The sequence below is a fragment of the Eupeodes corollae genome, chromosome 1 (genome assembly GCF_945859685.1).
Source record: "Eupeodes corollae chromosome 1, idEupCoro1.1, whole genome shotgun sequence".
Taxonomy (NCBI): Eukaryota; Metazoa; Arthropoda; class Insecta; order Diptera; family Syrphidae; genus Eupeodes; species Eupeodes corollae.
Window position 1 is genome coordinate 218159304 of NC_079147.1, and position 17567 is coordinate 218176870.

General features: G+C 31.7%; 1 protein-coding gene across 1 annotated transcript in view; it reads right to left on the bottom strand.

Moving 5' to 3' along the window:
• Nucleotides 1–3194: 3194 nt before the first annotated feature.
• Nucleotides 3195–17567, bottom strand: part of LOC129939667 (organic cation transporter protein) — a 34808-nt gene continuing 20435 nt past the window's right edge. Inside the window, exon 2 of the mRNA XM_056047767.1 lies at nucleotides 3195–5304. Coding sequence (XP_055903742.1) covers nucleotides 3704–5304 — 1601 coding nt within the window. The 3' untranslated portion in view covers nucleotides 3195–3703. The remainder of the gene's footprint in view (nucleotides 5305–17567) is intronic.

Sequence of the window (17567 nt, forward strand, 5' to 3'; positions counted from 1 at the left end):
ATGTGTCAAAATGGTACATATTAAAGGACTTAAGAATTAACAGTGTCGTTTGTTTCTTTTCTACATAATAAAGAGTTTTATAACATCAACATAGCAAAATTCATTTGGTGTATCCGTATAGATGTTTATCCTCATTCGCCATAGAACAATTATAGCTATCATTATTTTGAGGAACACTGACTGAACGGCTGTCGCGACATTGTCCATAGGGTTTTAGCTTATTTGTTTATTAATTTGTTTGGTTAATATTTGCTTTTACAAAATGTTAATAAAATTAATTGAATATTTCAAACAAAAAATCATAGAATTAAAAACAAAAAATGGAAGTTTCCATTAAATAGTGAGAAAAACATTGATTTTCTTTATCATTTTCTTCCTTTTTAAATTACCTAATCCAACTATTTAATCAAATTCCATATACAATCTTAAAATGGCTTTTAAAATAAGTAGAACATTTTTCTTAATGGACTTTTATTCCAAACAAAAACACCTAATATCAATGTATGAATATAATGTAAATAAAAGTTTTTCTTTTTTAAATACCTAACTAATTCATGTATGGCTTTTTCTGTACTTCGTGTTAAACAAAACAAACAAAAAAAAAAAAAAAAACAATAAAAAAGATTATAAATTATATAATAAATCATTACTAAAATATGTATATTTTACTAAGAAAAAAAATTAAAACAAAAAGAAAATGCTGCTGAAGTCGATGTAATCCACTAATTATGAAAAAATACACACAGAAAGAAGCAATTTTATCTAAAACTATTAAAAATATACATTGACATTATACATGTTGTTGAATATATTAAATTCAATTTAACTTGAATAGATGAAATTGAATTAAATTTTAATCTAAATGTATATTTTATATGTCATCTTTAAGTCTGTTTGGCAGATTTTCAAACAGTACCTATCAACTTACACCGTGTATAACAACAAGGGCTAACTTATTTAAAAACAAACAGAAAATATTAATCAAGGGATAACACTTAATCTAAATGACTTAATTCAAATAATAAAAAGAACAAAAAAATCAAGGGAATACCTAACCTACAATGACTAAAGTAAAATAAATAAAATGAAAAACTTATGAATATAAGTAATTAAATTAATTAGAATTAAAACACAAGTATATGGCGATAATAAAAAGAACAAAAAATATAGTTATTGTTTAAAATTAAAGTTGAATTTTATTTACTAACGTTGAAATTTGAGCTTATCAACTGTACCCTAAGAGAGGGTTTTGGGTTTTTTTATGGATATTACATAAAAGATCCAAAAAACGTTGCAATCAAAGCTATTATATAATATTTCTTTCTGTTTTCCATTCCCCAGTAAGAGCTTCGAAGATATCACTACTAAATGTTAGAGTCGGTTATCTAAACTATAACGAAAATGTTTTGATAATAAAAAGAAAGAAATCAGGACCACAATTAACTCTAAAACGAATTATTCAAAACCATACATTAATTACATTCAAAGTTTTCATAACTTCAGAAAGAGTCAAATGAAGATCCATTTGTCTTCTCGTAACTAATAAGAATTTACGAAAACTAAATAAGACACTAAAATATTTCCGAAACGTAAACTATTAGATAAATTTTAAGGTGAAATTCAAATTCAGGACAACACATTCCTTTGATAAGGTATATTTTGGTTTATATGACACAAAATAATTTAGTTTTTAATCAATTCATTGAAAAAGTATTTACTTTCAGGTTCGTCTGATAAGAGTGCTTCCACCTTCTTAACTGCTTAACTTGTATCCTTAAGACAATGGAATTAAAGTCTTAAAACAAAAATGATATTAGGAGAGTTATCTTTGAATTGGTATTCTGTTACTATTGGGTTATCGGTTACAGCGGCAATAGAAAACAAGAGCCTTAATACTAACAAAAAAAGCGAGAAGAGCTTTAAACAGCGTTTTAAAATCCTACCGGCTTTTTTAGAAATATGTATGTACATATATTTACTTTTAATTTATTGTCACTTTATTGTCTTAAGGATCCTTAAACTAATAAGCTAGGCCTTTAATTTCAAAACAAACTTTCATGAAAAAGAAATGAACAAACACTTTTGAGATGTCTATGGAAAAAATATTCCATCGCAAATAATAGTACTATACAATTTATAACAAAATTTATATTACTATAATTTGTATGTATAAAAGAAACTAACTGGGCAGATTAAGAAGACATAAGGGACTTGTAGCTTGTCTGAGGAGTGTTTTGTAAACAATAATGATTTTGGTAGTTTTTGTACTATGAACTTGAAGTAAAGGTTTGTAAAGTAAAGTTCTGTATTTTGAAATCCATGACACTTGAAAAATTAACTAGTTGCCTGTGTCAAAATTAACGTTCAAAGAATGAAGTTGACTGCAAATGAAGTCCCTTATGTTGTCTGAACCTGCCCACTTGGATTCTTCTAAAAATTCTATTTAATGTTGAAAATAATATTTTGTATAAGATAAAAGGCAAACCGTGTTCCGATGTCATTATTTGAAAACAAAATTAATTTGAAGTCGATGTCTTTCCTGGTTCATGAGATTACAAACTTACGTATGCACCTACCCACAGACATCTCCTAAAAATCTTTGATTTAGATTCTAGGGAACTTAAAACTTCGAGAAATGTCAAACATTTTCAATTAGATTGCAATAACTTTCTGTAAAAAGTTAAATATAGCACATTTTTTGACAAAACGTCGAATATAATTTTTATTTTCCAACCGCTTTAAAATTGCATTGAAACACACTTAAATATTGGTGTATCCAATAAATCGTTTTGAATATTATGTATTTCGAAGCAAAATCAATGAAAATTCTAGCATATTGGTCGGTCGAATTTGTGTTTTAAAAAAGTATAAAAAAGTAACTCTTTAATTTGATGATTCCTTTTCGATCTTTAAAACTTAGGTATCAAAGGAAAAAAAAACTGGATTAGGAAAGTAAAACAAACCAAAATTTACAGAATACGTTATAAGGCTAGTAATTTGTATACTGTACTGTAAATGGGTGCAGTTTCATTCTTAAAATTTAACTAGGATACTAAGAAAACCTTTTGCAAGCAAACTTGCCTTACCTGTTACGCATCTCTTCACAACTGTTAAAGAAGCCGGTGTCAAACAACAATTTTTTGAAAAGTTTCAATTCTCCGGAAGCATTCCTATCTCAAATAAAAGTCAAGGCAACATTTTAAATTAATATACATATTTCATTTATTTAATTTTCTATGCTATAATGTTACTCTTTTAATCAATTGTATGATTATGTTTACTAGCACTATACAAATTATTTTTATAATTAACTCTTTTAATGTAGACATTTGTTTGTTTTCTTTTGTGTAGGAATACAAAATATTTCAACACATATCAACAAATTTGAAATTGATTAATTTTATAAATATTTCTCTAATAAAGTTATGGTACAAATTTTGGAATGTTTAATTGATTTATACAAACATTTTATGTAAGGACTTTTACTTTAACATTTAACAATTTCAAAATCCAAACTAAATACATTTCTATAACAACAACAAAAAAAAGACAGAAATAACAAACAAAATTGAATATTTTTGATATTATAATATAAAGTAGTTAACAAAAAATTTAAATCTGTAGAGTATTAAGTTTCTACCAAAACAAAAAATCTCTTTTCTCATTTAATGAACACGTCTAAAGCTCGCCAAACATGCCCTGTTCATTTGCGATCGATGTCTTTTAGCGGTACCATATGCTCAGGATCATCTTCTGGATAGGTTTGTTTCCTTCCTGCACATTGGCTAAACCACGTATCTCCCTTTCCGAAGTTTTCACCGTCTTGGATGGATTCTGGCATTGGTTGATTCATCGTTTCTGGCAAGAACATCACCCAGAATCCGGATAGCAGTGAAATAACTCCGAACACTACTGCAGGAATCTTTGGATCAAAGGAATCTAATAAGGTTATCAGCGGTGTTAGGGCCCCAGCAAAACGAGCACACATCGAACCCAGTCCCATGGCTGAGTTTCTCACCACAGTTGGGAACAATTCGGCGGAATAGTTGTAAATCACAGCGAAAGATCCGGCAATGAAGAGCTTACCAACCATGACAATAGCTGTTGACGTTGTGCTTCCCTGCAAGACATAGGCAGCGGCGATACAGCAAATGCCACCACCTAACATCAGAGTACTTGTAATCGAACGTCTTCCCAGTTTGTCGAGGACAAATATTATGGTAATATAGCTGGGGAACTCAACCAGACCCATGATAAACAATATGAGGAAGGGATTTCCGTACAACTTTCCTGCGCTCAACGACAGGCCATAGTAGACAATTGAGTTGGCAAACCAACAGAGGCAGACATTCAAGGTTTTCATTCGAAGGTTGGGTGTTTTGAAGAGATCTGTCATTCCTGCGGATGCTTTGGTTTCCAAACTTGCCTGCATTTTAGACTTTTGGATGTAGTAGTCCTTGTCGACAGGAATTCCGGATCCGTTTATCCTCAGACCTTTGGCAACTATGTTTACCGCTTCGGTAGCTCGACCTTGGGCCCATAGCCATCGTGGAGACTCATCCATCAACCACCAATGAGGAACCAAGAGTAGCGCATGCAATCCATAGACGATCTGAAGAAATTGTCTATCCTTGATAAGTGCTCCCCAACCAGCAACAAGCATGATGCCGCCAGCGAATACTCCTTGGAAACTTATTCCACATGACGTTCGTTTGCTCAATCCAACCAGTTCCATTGTGAGTACAAATCCAGTAATGTAAGATCCAGCTGAACCAAATATTCCCAACAAAAACCGAACAAACAAAAATGCGTGATATTGGGGTACAAAAGCCACTCCCACACCTAAAATCAACTGTAGCAGTGCCGACCAGCAGTAGACTGTTTTGCGTCCAACTTTATCAGCCAATCTTCCCAAAACAACAGCTCCTGTGAAAACACCCAGCATGTACATGGTTTGGGCAATCGACCCCAACCAACGGTCACCGCATACGAAATTCCATTCAATCGTCCGTGATGATTGGTAGTAAGATCTGTCATACACATAAGACTGACATTTCACGATAGTCTCGTTTGGTCCAAACATATGACATGAATCCAGTTCACCAGACGCGGTTCTAGGAATTGCCGACAGAATGTCTGAGGAATTCCATGGGGCATAAGTAGTGCCATTGTCAACACCTTCGATGTAACATCTATGTTCGGGAACAGCGGCAACGGTAACTAATGACAGCATATGCAAACCAGCCAATAAAGCTGATAGAATGTGCAAAATGAACTGGTAGAACTGGTAGCTTCCAAAATCACCTGAAAATAAAAGAAAAAAGAAAACATATTAATACAAAATATATAAATACAAAAATAATTTAAAATTGAATTTGAATTGGAATAACGTATTTTAGGAGTATACATATGTATGTATACGTATTTGCGCTTACTGTCTTCGAAAAACAGTTGCATAGTTTAGGGAACTCCTAAAAATGATGTGAATGAACACAAATTTAAATTCAAATACCTAGTTTTGAAAACAAAATTTCAAAATTAAATTCCAACTTCTTAAACTCCGAAAAAATAGCGGTTTAGACAAACATTTATTAACAAGAAAATGGTAATGAAGTAAGAGTTATACAAAAATTTATCATCCAATTCACAACAAAAGTTGATTTTTTTAAACTTCAGTTACATCTTTTTTATCTTTTTAAGGGATAGGTTTAAAAGTTTAAAACTTTGAACCAATCGGGACAGGTTGGTTTTGACAGCTAGTGTTTTGTTTTATTGTTTCTTATACTTTCTGTGAAAATATCTTCTTTTAATCAATCATTAAATACAAATCATCATGGCAAGTTCCAGCGTAGCAAGACGTGCAAATAATAAAACTTTAATGCCATCTCATTTACAACTTATTTAATTTTAAAATTGACTTGCTTTTAATGAAAAACCATTTATAAAGTTATCGTACAAAAATGGAAGTTTTCTACTTATCGTTAAATGTAGAAATTGCATTTTTTCAGAATTTTATCATTATTTGAACCTTCCTGTTTTAATTTAGCTATTGTTCCTGAACTATTTAAAATAATAGCTAAAAAAAAAACAATGGTATAATTAAACATTACAAGATAGATGGAGCCTTTGCTAAATTGACATTGCGCAGGTTCAGGCAACTGAAGGGACTTCATTTGCAGTCAACTTCATTCTTTGAACGTATATTTTGACCAAGGCAACTAGTTAGTTTTTCAAGTGTCATGAATTTCAAATTCAGAACTTTACTCTGCAAACCTCTACCTTAAGTTCATAGTACAAACAGTACCAAACAAAATATTGTCTACAAAATCTCCTCAAGCAAGCTACAAGTCCACCACGATTTGTATTTTGTATTGCAAGGAAATATTAGCTATTTCTTTTACAAATTGACAAGGTACCCCTTTACAAAACGCATACATGAAGTTGTAAAGAAAATAAATAAATCATATAGTAGTAAAGTTCAGCATTCAGATGAATGAAAAAACATGATCAACTGTCATTTTGATAGAAGTAGACTTGACTTAATAGTTAAGGAGATTTTTCTTGACTAACTTTCCAATAAATTTGCCTTAATTGGAAAGATATTTTTTGACAGCTGGCCAATCAGATACTAGAAACTTGTCTAACTTTTAAGTCCCTTATACCGTCTGAACCTAGCCATTCTGTCTGGAATTTTAAAATGTTTGTTCTTTCGTTTGCCTGTCAACATTAGGATGACCGACCGTCTCTAGTCATTGTGTCTCAAAAGCATTGACTCTCACAATGCATAGTCATAGAAAAAAATAGTCGACGCTTGACAGCATTTGCCGGTGACAATTACAAGACTTGACACCATTGTTACAGATTTTTACGTCATTTTAACTTTAAAGAGTCGCTTAAGACATTTGATCTGTCTCATCCGGATCAGCTGAATACAATAATACAAAGGGGATTAATTTTAAAGGAATTGTAAGTAGGCCTTTCTTTTTTTATCTTGAAATTAACGATTTAAGATATCTTTCTGTCTTTTTTTCTCAATATAATAGATTTGTCTCATTACATCTATCAAAAATGAAATCACTTATCTTTTAACATGTAATACAACAACAATTTGTGATCCTGGTTTCTTTTTTGGTCAATTTCAGAAACCTATTTTGTGTTTTAAATGGTAAGATAGTGTGAACTGTAGTTGAAAGAAAAGATGCGAAAAATATGTGAAAAACTAAACAAATTAACACAAGGAAAAAAGAGGCAGCTATAAAAAAGTTGCATGTCATGGATCTACATCGTTTTATATTAGGCTTTTTTTCTTTTTAAGCTCAGTGTAGAGCCTGATTACACATCAAGTACGCTCTGGACAGACTTTAATCAAAGCTCCCCAATTTATTTTTTTGTATATGAAACATACTGCATAAATGAAATGTCAATAGATAAAGAATTTTCATCTGTCTCTTTCATACCACACGAAACAAACGTAAAGTCGGGGAGGCACAGCTTTTTCGGTAATTTTATTTAGAGTTCATAGAGCGAACTCCGAGCTAGCCCTGATTAAAAAAGAAACACAACCCGAGCGCTCTGAAAACAATGAACAAGAAGAGAAACACAGATGTTCTTTTGACAGCTCAGTTATCTACTCTGAGCTTAAAAAGAAAAACGTCTTTATAACCTAGGTGGGTCATTAGCGATAGTAAAAAAGTTCCTAATATAATTAACTAACAATGAAAAAAAAATTGTGTGTTGATTATTTGGATTATTTATACTGATGCGGTATACTCCCAGGAAGGTTTTTTAAAACAGTAAGAAATCCCTCATGGATCAGAAAAATAAACACCAAAGATGAGCAACTTTAAAGCTGGTTTTACATTGCTGTTATATTTTGGGTATGTAATGTCAAAATATTGATTATATTTTCCTTGTATTTTATATGATGTAGTCTAAGTCAGTGAAATTTTAAACTCTTAATTATAAGACAAAACATTTTATTGTGTGTCCTTATGGCGATGACGCAATAAATACATCTTATATATAGCTCAATAAATTATACCTACAAATATGTAATAAAGCTAAAATACCAACTACATTACCACCATTCTATTGATTGTCCACAATTCTATTACATTTATTATTATTTATTTTTTCCATTAACAATGAACAAATTGTGGTTTTGAGGTTATTCTTAGAGTAATTTAATACAATTGCGATCAATTTAAATTTTTTATTGAACAATACGCCGCGCCGGGCAACCGATTGACTTTCAATAAGGTATAACGCCATCGCTGACATAATCATTGCTGGCCAACACTACTGGATTTTTTTTTTCATTTTTTTATTGTAAAGTCAAAAAGAAATTGTCATATTAATTTTGTGGTCTAGTTTTATTAATAATTGCAAACACAAAAATACATTTTTTTGTTTTGGTTTTAATACACCTCAAGAAAGTAAACAAAGTTATTAAACCAGTTACGCTTAGTTAACTCATTTTCCATCATATTGATTATTGATATTTTCTTTTTTACGATTTGTAAACACTTGATTAGGCGGCATTATTTTGACAGCTTTAAGTGTGGAGTAGGTGCTGATATTGATAGTGGTATGACAGTTGTGATATATTTTTATTGAATTGTAAGTTTAATCTCAAATCTATGCAGAAGTATATTGAAATATTGTTTTTCATGCACATATTGATTAAAGATAACTGTTAGACCTTTGCTACCAAGTATAGGTAGGTTTTGTTTTAGCAGTGCTGGACTAGAATTAGATCTAGAATTAATCAATGTAATACAATGATAAGGTAGCAATGATTGTCTATCGATTCATGGCTCGATTTTGATATGATAATGGTTTATAAAATGCGTCACAAAATACATACAAAATAAGAACTTTCCACCAAATATTTAGTTTATAAATTTACAGACGTTATAACAGACTTCATACGCAGTCAACTGCATTTTTTGAACGCAAGTTTAGACCAAGGCAACACGTTGTTTTTTCAGATGTAATTAAATTCGAACTTAGAGCTTTACTTAAATAACCTCAACTATCAGTTGGCAATACGAAAAATACAAAATCATAAATATCTAATAAAAAAGAACTCACACAATCCACATATTATTAACTTGTTATTGTTATTTTAATTGGTCCGATTTGTCAAAATAAAAATTTTGACGTTTCTTGACGTTTCAAGGTTCAGTCGAAATAAAAGATTTCCCTTACGTCTGTATGTTTGTGACGTTTTTTTCGTCGTCCATAGCTCAAGAACCACTAAATATATTGACTTCAAATAAATTTTGTTATACAGATAATTATGCAGAAAGAGCTCTCAAGAAAATTGAATGAGTGGTTTTTTACCATAAAATATCTCACGAATTAATTTAAATTTTTGTTATATATTGTAACGTAATATCAAACAAATACATTTTTGGAAAAAAATTCCAATTCACGGTTTTTTTGTGCAACGAAGAATAACGTTTTTCATCTGGTAAAATTTTGAGAAAAAATCGAATTGACAGTTTTTTTTTACAAAAATAAACAAAAGTTAGTAAAAATTGATATTTGACTCAATTATCTTTTCAAAAATTTGAGATTATGGCTTACAATTTTAACTTATAAGAAATGTTGTTTCTCACAGAAAATATTATTTTCGATAATCAGTAATTTTTTGTAAGAATCCAACAGTCGGTTTTTTTAAAATTGGTAAAAATTGCAAATTTGTTTTCGACTAAAAATCTCTTTAACAAAACTAGATTTTGAAATAAAGATATTTCAATATAAGCAAAATATTTTTGGTAATTTTAAAATTTTTAAGAATAATTCAACTGACAACTTTTTTTAACACAACACGAAAACCAGCAAACTTTTAAGCAAGACAAATCGACAGACAGGATGGGACGTCACATATCAATGTGGGTCGCATCCCAGCCTCTTTTAAATTATGGTTTGTTTTTGTATGGTATTTATACTTTTTCCAATTTTGGTTCTGACTGCATGAGAATAGTAGGCTTCCTCAAGGAAAGGAGTTTAAAAAAAAAAACGGTGAAACACGGAGGCAGTAGCATCATGGTGTGGGGTCACTTTTCTTGGTTTGGGGTTAGACCTATCTTCTAAATTAATTTAATGTGATGCATCATGATGAATCTGAAAACATTATGCATTTCTAGGAAGATCGCATTCTTGGAAATTGCTGAGTGCTTGGCAAACAAACAACTGCTATTTATTTCTTGAAATAAGAAAGCAAAGGAATTGAACGTCATTGTGGTTAGTGAATGCTAAAAGCTTCTTGAGCGCCTGCAGTGTATAAATGAAGGGGACCTATTGAAAAAAAACAGATTTTTTATTTCAAAACTGACTAGTTTTACTTTTATTTCACTATTATAATTATACATACTTAAAATCAAAAACTTAAACTAGGCTGTTGAGGAACATTAATTTTCATGTTATGCTTGTTATATTATTATTATTTAGTGAATTAATAAAAGAATGAATTTCAATGAATTGATTTAATGGACTATGTACACTAATCTACTAAAATTATTATTCAATTTTGTCTGGAGCCTTATACTTGTTGAACGACGAAGACTAAAGTTTAAACTACCAAGAACTGATGGTGATCAAATTTAACTATTTTATTTCAACAATATAACAAAATTTCAAGTATTTCCTAAGAAGGAAGGTTTATGAGAGACAAAAAAGTCTTTGTGAATAGGGCGGTAATATATTGATATCATGAAACCACGGAAGGGATCGTAGACAGAAACGCAAAAATATTTTCTTATTGGCTTTCAGTCTCGTGACGTATACGTCAGTAAGGTAACCATACGGTATACAGACAAATTCCAGGACTGGTCTCACAAATGAAACAAAAAGTAATTTTAAAACATATGGATCACGGAAATCATAACCAAATCTCTTTATTTAACCCAGAACTCTATTTGATTTTTTAACTATGAAGTTAATAAGTTCAATAAATTTTTGTTTAGAATATAAGATAATACCCAAGTCAGAAAATACATATAATGTACTTGAAGAATAAGAACCAAACATGTAATTAAAAACGATTAAAACATTGGTTTTATCTTGTCAACATTTAAAACAAGACGATTATTATTGCACCATTCCTGTAATATTAAGTATTTTTGCAGGAGAAGACAGTCAGTTGTAACGTTGATTTGTTTTGAAAATTTTAATGATATCAGCATATACAGCACATCGATACGTCATGGAGTTGATAAGGTTTTCTATGTACTGGCTGGGGTTATTATTCCAAACACTTTGAGCCTGTTGAAAAAGTGAGTCTTGGTTTTTGCAATTGGAGCGACCAATCCTCTGATCTACAATTCCCCATAGATTCTCTATGGGGTTGAGATCAGGGATTGTGCTGGCCATTGCATTACTTTAACATTATTTTGATTTAACCAATCCTTCACAGAAACAGAAACAGATTTGTAACAGTTGAACTTTTTTTAACAAAACCATGCCGGTTATTACAGATAATTGAAAGAATGGCCACATACGATGGACTTAAACAGTTTAGATATCACAGATGGTTTAGTAGTAGGGCGGTAATTCATTATTTTGTTTTTAGGACCTTTTTATGCGGGTATTATAAAAGAGCTTTTCCAGATAAAAGGAAACAATGAGCTAAGGACGCAGCACATTTTTTAAAATGTCATGAGTCCTGCTGTTCTTGAGAGCGTTAACGATTCTATGGGAAGAATTTTGCACTCGTGCATTTGCAAAGTATTGAAGACCTTGACATACACAAATCCCGGATAGTATCTCCCCAATTGTTCTGAAGTGGTGTTCTTCAAGGCTGGCAAAACCACTGCGTAAACTTTTCCATATTTCCTTCTCTACAGGTCTCTGCCCAAGCGGATGGAAAATAGCATTTGTCCAGCCTGTCTCTAAAAAAGGCGAATCCTCCTCCCCCTCTAACTATAGTCCAATTGCACTTACGTCCCTTCTTTCCAAGATCATGGAAACGCTGATAAATTATCAGCTTCAGAAATATCTTGAGAAGCTTCTTAATGACCGACAGTATGGCTTTCGTAGCAATAGGTTCACTGGTGATCTTATGGTTTATCTCACCGAACAGTGGAACGAATCTTTACATCGCTTTCGAGAAAGTAAGATTATTGCACTTGATATTTCAAAGGCATTTGATAAAGGCTGGCATCTTGTTCTTTTATCGAAAATGCGTGCTTTAGTATTGATAAATCTCTTATTCGTTGGATTAGAAATTAACTTTTTTACCATTCAAATCAAGTTGTATTGGATGGTTTCAAGTCTGAAATGCATATAATAAATGCTTGACTCCCCCAGGGCTCCGTTTTGCCTCCGACTCTTTTCCTTATATTCATAAAATATCTTTTGTCTGCCACTTTTAATCTATTAAACTGTTTCGCTGACGACAATACCCTCAGCTTTTCCTATTTGTTTTTATGTTCCCATCCTTTTTCTTCGGATGTGGACTACTAACAGCAGCGTATGATAAGCTCATTAAATTCTGATCTTGACAGCATTGTTGAGTGGGGAATCAAAAACCGTATAGAATTTAATGCTTCGAAATGGAATGATCACATATTTGATATTGTCAAAAATGCTCCCAGGTGGCTGTAATCTCATCCGTCCAAAGCTTGAATTTATTTCGCATATTTGGGCAGGTGCCCCTAAATCAAGTTTAAATCTATTGGATAGAATTAATAAAAGGGCTTTAAAAATGAGAGGCGATAATCGAAACATTTACATCGCAAGAACACCGCCGTAATGTTTCATGCCTTTCGTTGTTTTATCGATATTTTTACAAACAATGTTCTGTCGAACTAGCCACTTGCATTCCAACCCTTAAACAATTCAGACGTAATACTTGCACATTCAGGAATGCTCATCAGTTTACCCTTGAGCTCAATTCCGGGCGTATTGTCATTAATAAGGATACTTTCTTAAATCGCACATCGAAAATGTGGAATGCTTTGGCCAACTCTGTTTTTGCCTCCCATTTTGATGTTCAGAACTTTAAGGCCAATATGCACCAGTATCTCCTCATAAATCTTTCTCTATTTTCCTAACGCTCACACTGTGTTTAAATATAAAAATAAAAAGGGTACTAATAAGCCCTTGAGTCTGTAAAATAAACATGTTTTCTCTTTACAAATAACGAATTTCCAAAAACTATCAGGATTATATTTAAGAATTAATTCAATTTTCCGAATGTAGTCATCAAATAGGATGTTAGAGTAGTCAGTGAAAAGTTGATTTATTATAATGAACGTCCTATAATCATCACCAGTTCCCGTTTGATACTTTATCCAAGCTTTATTCCTTTTGTTTTTTAAGTTTTTAACTTGAGAATCAAACAATGGTGGAACATTAAACTTATTTCGAGTCATTTTAAATGTTATCGGTATGTAGAAACAATCAAAAAGGTTAAATAAAAATATTACACAAATCGTTAATATTTGAGTTAAAATATAAGTGATCCCAATTGATCGTATGTAATAAGTTAAAAAGGTTTCAAAATAACACCTACTAAAGTTAAATTCCATTTTGTTTTTATTAGATAGCACATGAGGTGAAGCCATGTTTAAGTTAAGTACTGAGTCCAATGCAGGATGATGGCGATCTTCGTCCACAATTTTGACAGCAGCTTATCACAGCTATTTCAGAGCATTTGGTTTCAGAGAGAAACACCAGATCGAGTGTTTTCAAAACGGTTCTTCACACCGTTGAGTTGACTTAAGCCAGATTATGAAAGCTCATTTTAAGATGACGTATTTATTGGAAAGTAGAAGTTATCGTCGTCAATTTATATCCAAAATTAGTTGGTTTTATTGCTGTTCCTACTATTTTGAACAGCTGTGTACATATTTTAGATTTCAAAGCCATTCAAAATAAAAGGATCTTAATCTTAAACATTTTCTTTTGTTAATCTATTAACCTGTCCTATCATTAAGGTGGCATAGTTGTAGATTATGTATTTAGTAAAGATTAAACCAAAATATCAGATTGATAAAATCTAAATTAATTTGTTTAAATATTTTTAAATAGATTGGAAAACACAAACACTGGATTATTGTGTATAATCTACACACATAATTTGTTGTAGGTTATATTAACCTAATTTAATTTTTTTTTTTAGATAATAAAGTCATGTGAATTACTTATGATAGTTAAAATAAACAAAACCAATTATTGTTTGAATCTTTTTAAATGATAAGGCTTTTTGATACGTTATAAACTTGCTTAGACCAGGGATGTATATTATATTTTAAAGTGAAATGCATAAAGTAGATAGCTTATGAGAGTAACTTGAGTCCAGACAGAAAAACAAAATTCACGATACCGAAAAATTACGCTTTAGTTTCAAATTTCTATAACCTTCTCAACCGTTACATGGGAGATATTGGCATCCTTTAGTGATTCAAATTTTTAGTTTGAAGAGAAAATATCAAAATATTAAAATAAAAAACATTATTAATTGGAAATCTTTGATTATGGTATGGTATTAATTAATAGAAACATAGGATTTCTGTTGTCAAAATTTAGTTCTTGTTTTAAAAAACATAACACAAATTTTGAATTCTTGGTGTTTCGCATATTTTTAATATTTCTGGGTTCATCAGGTAATTTTCCTCAATTGCATTTCTTATCAGCTGTTTTCATAGTGTAGAATTCAAATGATTAGTTGAAATTCATGCAAAGTTAGCCAAAAACATATGTGTACGGTCTCAATTATTCTAAAATAGTAATAGTATGTTATAGTAATCAAAATATAAAAACTTTAAATAATTATTTGTTTGTATATTTTAAATTTAATTTTGTCTATAGATAATATTTATACTTATGCATATTTTCTTAACAGCATGATATTTTAAAATTAAATGGGGCTAAGCAAATAAATTCATAGACGCAAAGGACTGTTTCATGTTAAACAAAATTATCATCTTTAATTGCTAATTGCTTTGAATTGTAAAAGGTTCAATGCACTCAACACTTTTTAGATTCTTACGGATCGTTAATCTTATTAAATTAAACATTTTATTGATACTTGTTATCAAATTTCAATTCATAGCAAAAATAAAAAGGTATAAGTACAGGGTTACAGCTTTGAATACTATATTAATTTAAACTAAACAATGATTAATGAATTGGGCCATGTAAAATGCCACAGCCATCCAAGTGACAGCTAAACCAAGTAATGGCTTACTTTATACTCTGCCTTATTTTTGATCTTGGCAAATTATATTTTAAAATCAACTTACATTAAAAGCTCAACTTGACGTTGCTTTTAGTTTTGCAATAAATAAGTTTTTTAACCCTGCCATTGTTGACATCTCGCGTCACGCACACTAAAATGTGTTTGAAACTATTGTTATTATAAAAAAAGAAATATGGACAAAATCGTATTTCATTTTGAAACGCGTCGCCATTAAAATTGCATTAAGAAGACAGGGCCAGATTGAGCGGAGGGAAACCAGGGTGGATGCCCCGGGGCATCCACAAAGGGGGGCCCCCACAAAGAGACTTCCGAAAATTTTAGTTTTAAATTCCAAAAAGTAAACACTAGTAAACATCTTTTCCTTTGATATACATTTTTTTTTGCTGGGAAAGGCAGTTGCTAACTCTCGTTCAATGGCTGTTCAATTCTTTAATTTGGTGCAGAATTTGTACACGTTTTTCACAGCCAGTACAGTGCGGCACCGAATTCTGATTGAGAAATTTTCGGAGAAGAAAAGCGACCAGTTTTTAGTCTCGAAAAAGCTCAGCGACACTCGATGGTCTTGCCGACCTGAAGCTACGAAAGCCGTAGTCCAAGTTCTAATAAAGAGCAAAAAGACATCGTGTGGAATGAAGCAACGTACGTTCCACAGAAGAAGGGTGGTCCCGAACCCGCTTTGTTTGCAACATTTTGGAACGATATCTTGGAGCGATTCAACGCTACAAACAAGATGTTGCAAGACCCGAAAATGATTCTTAAATTGGCAATGCGTGCACAGAATCATTAAAAGCATTCGTGGAATCCAAACGAAATGATCTTGATAAATACGAGGAAGCAGCCGGATCAGAACGAGAAACGTTCCCGCTCGATTACGGGAAAGCACAAGACGCAAATCTGTCACCCAAGGAAAAATACAAATTATCCGACTCCATCCCAGTGATTGACCATTATATTGCATGCCTATGAAGCTGTACGTTTGAGATTTGGATTCCTGAATCACATCGAGAAGATGGATGCTGAAAATGTGCACCCTCCAGCAGAAGCATTGATGAAAGTGTATCCAGATGATTTAGAGCCTAGTCCTGGTAATGAGTTGGTTCATTGAATGACTCATACAAAAAGGGAAAAAAACTATGGAATACATTAATCACCGGAACTATTTTACTACCAAATTCTCGAAAATCAAAATTTCAGAGCTACATTCCCAAACCTCGAAATTGCATTGAGAATGTGGTTTCTATGGTAACAAATTGCACTGGAGAGCGCTCATTTTCAAAAAAAAAATTTAAAATAAAGGCTTCGAACCACGATGGGACAAAATCGTCTATTTAAGCTTTCTCTCCTGAGCATTGAAAGCGATTTCCTCCGAGAACTGGATTTCAACGAAATCATCAACGAAGGTCGAAGGGGTTCGTTCGTTAACCCTAAAATTTAGATAATTCGTTTTTCCGTTTATATCTATACATATTTATTTATTCAATACTTAAGGAATCTACTAGGTTTCACAATAAATTATTAGTTGAAAAAGTCGAATGAAAAAAAATTGTTTACTTTATTTTGAAAATAATTTGGAGCGAGAGGACTCCGCTCCTTTATTGCCCCCAGGCCTCTGGACCTCTAAATCCGGCCCTGTAAGGAGACCACGCCAGCCATAGGTTGACGACGCGATATAATGCGTTCATGAAAAGTTGTCTTCAATAAATTGAATGTTTTGTTGCGTCGCATCGTGTGAACCGAGCTATTAGTCAAGTTAATAAAGGTTTTCACCTCAAAAAAATCCAACACTTTTGAAACTTGTCACAATTACTAAGGGATGTCTGGTGATGGCCCACAAAAAAGTCCCCAAAAATCCAACGTGAGCTCTTTCGGGAGTTAAGAGAAACATGAAGATTGTTTTAGTTTTTCAACGTTTATCTCGAAAACTATTTGCGGTATCAAACAATTTGGTTCCACAAAATTAAAGCTCATTCAATTTTATAAAAAAAGCTTTTATGATTTTGTTCATATCTATAACAGTTTATAACATAACTCTAGCGGCAGTGAAGAGAAACTTGCACTTATTGCAAACATTGCGCAGGAATAAATCCACACTTTATGCAATGGCAAAATAAACTGAGCATAAATCAAGTGACAGCCGTCAAAAAGACCAACTCCAAAAAAAGTATTGCCAGATTGAAAACCGCGCGTCTAAATAAAAAAACACACCCTTAACATGAAATCGAAGTCAGTTCCATTAATTAAGTTTTGAAATAACTTATTTATATTTTGTGTTTATTTTCATTTATAAATAAGTATTAATTTAAAATTTAATAAACTTTTACTAAAAACCTTCAAACCATTTAATAATTCTATTTTG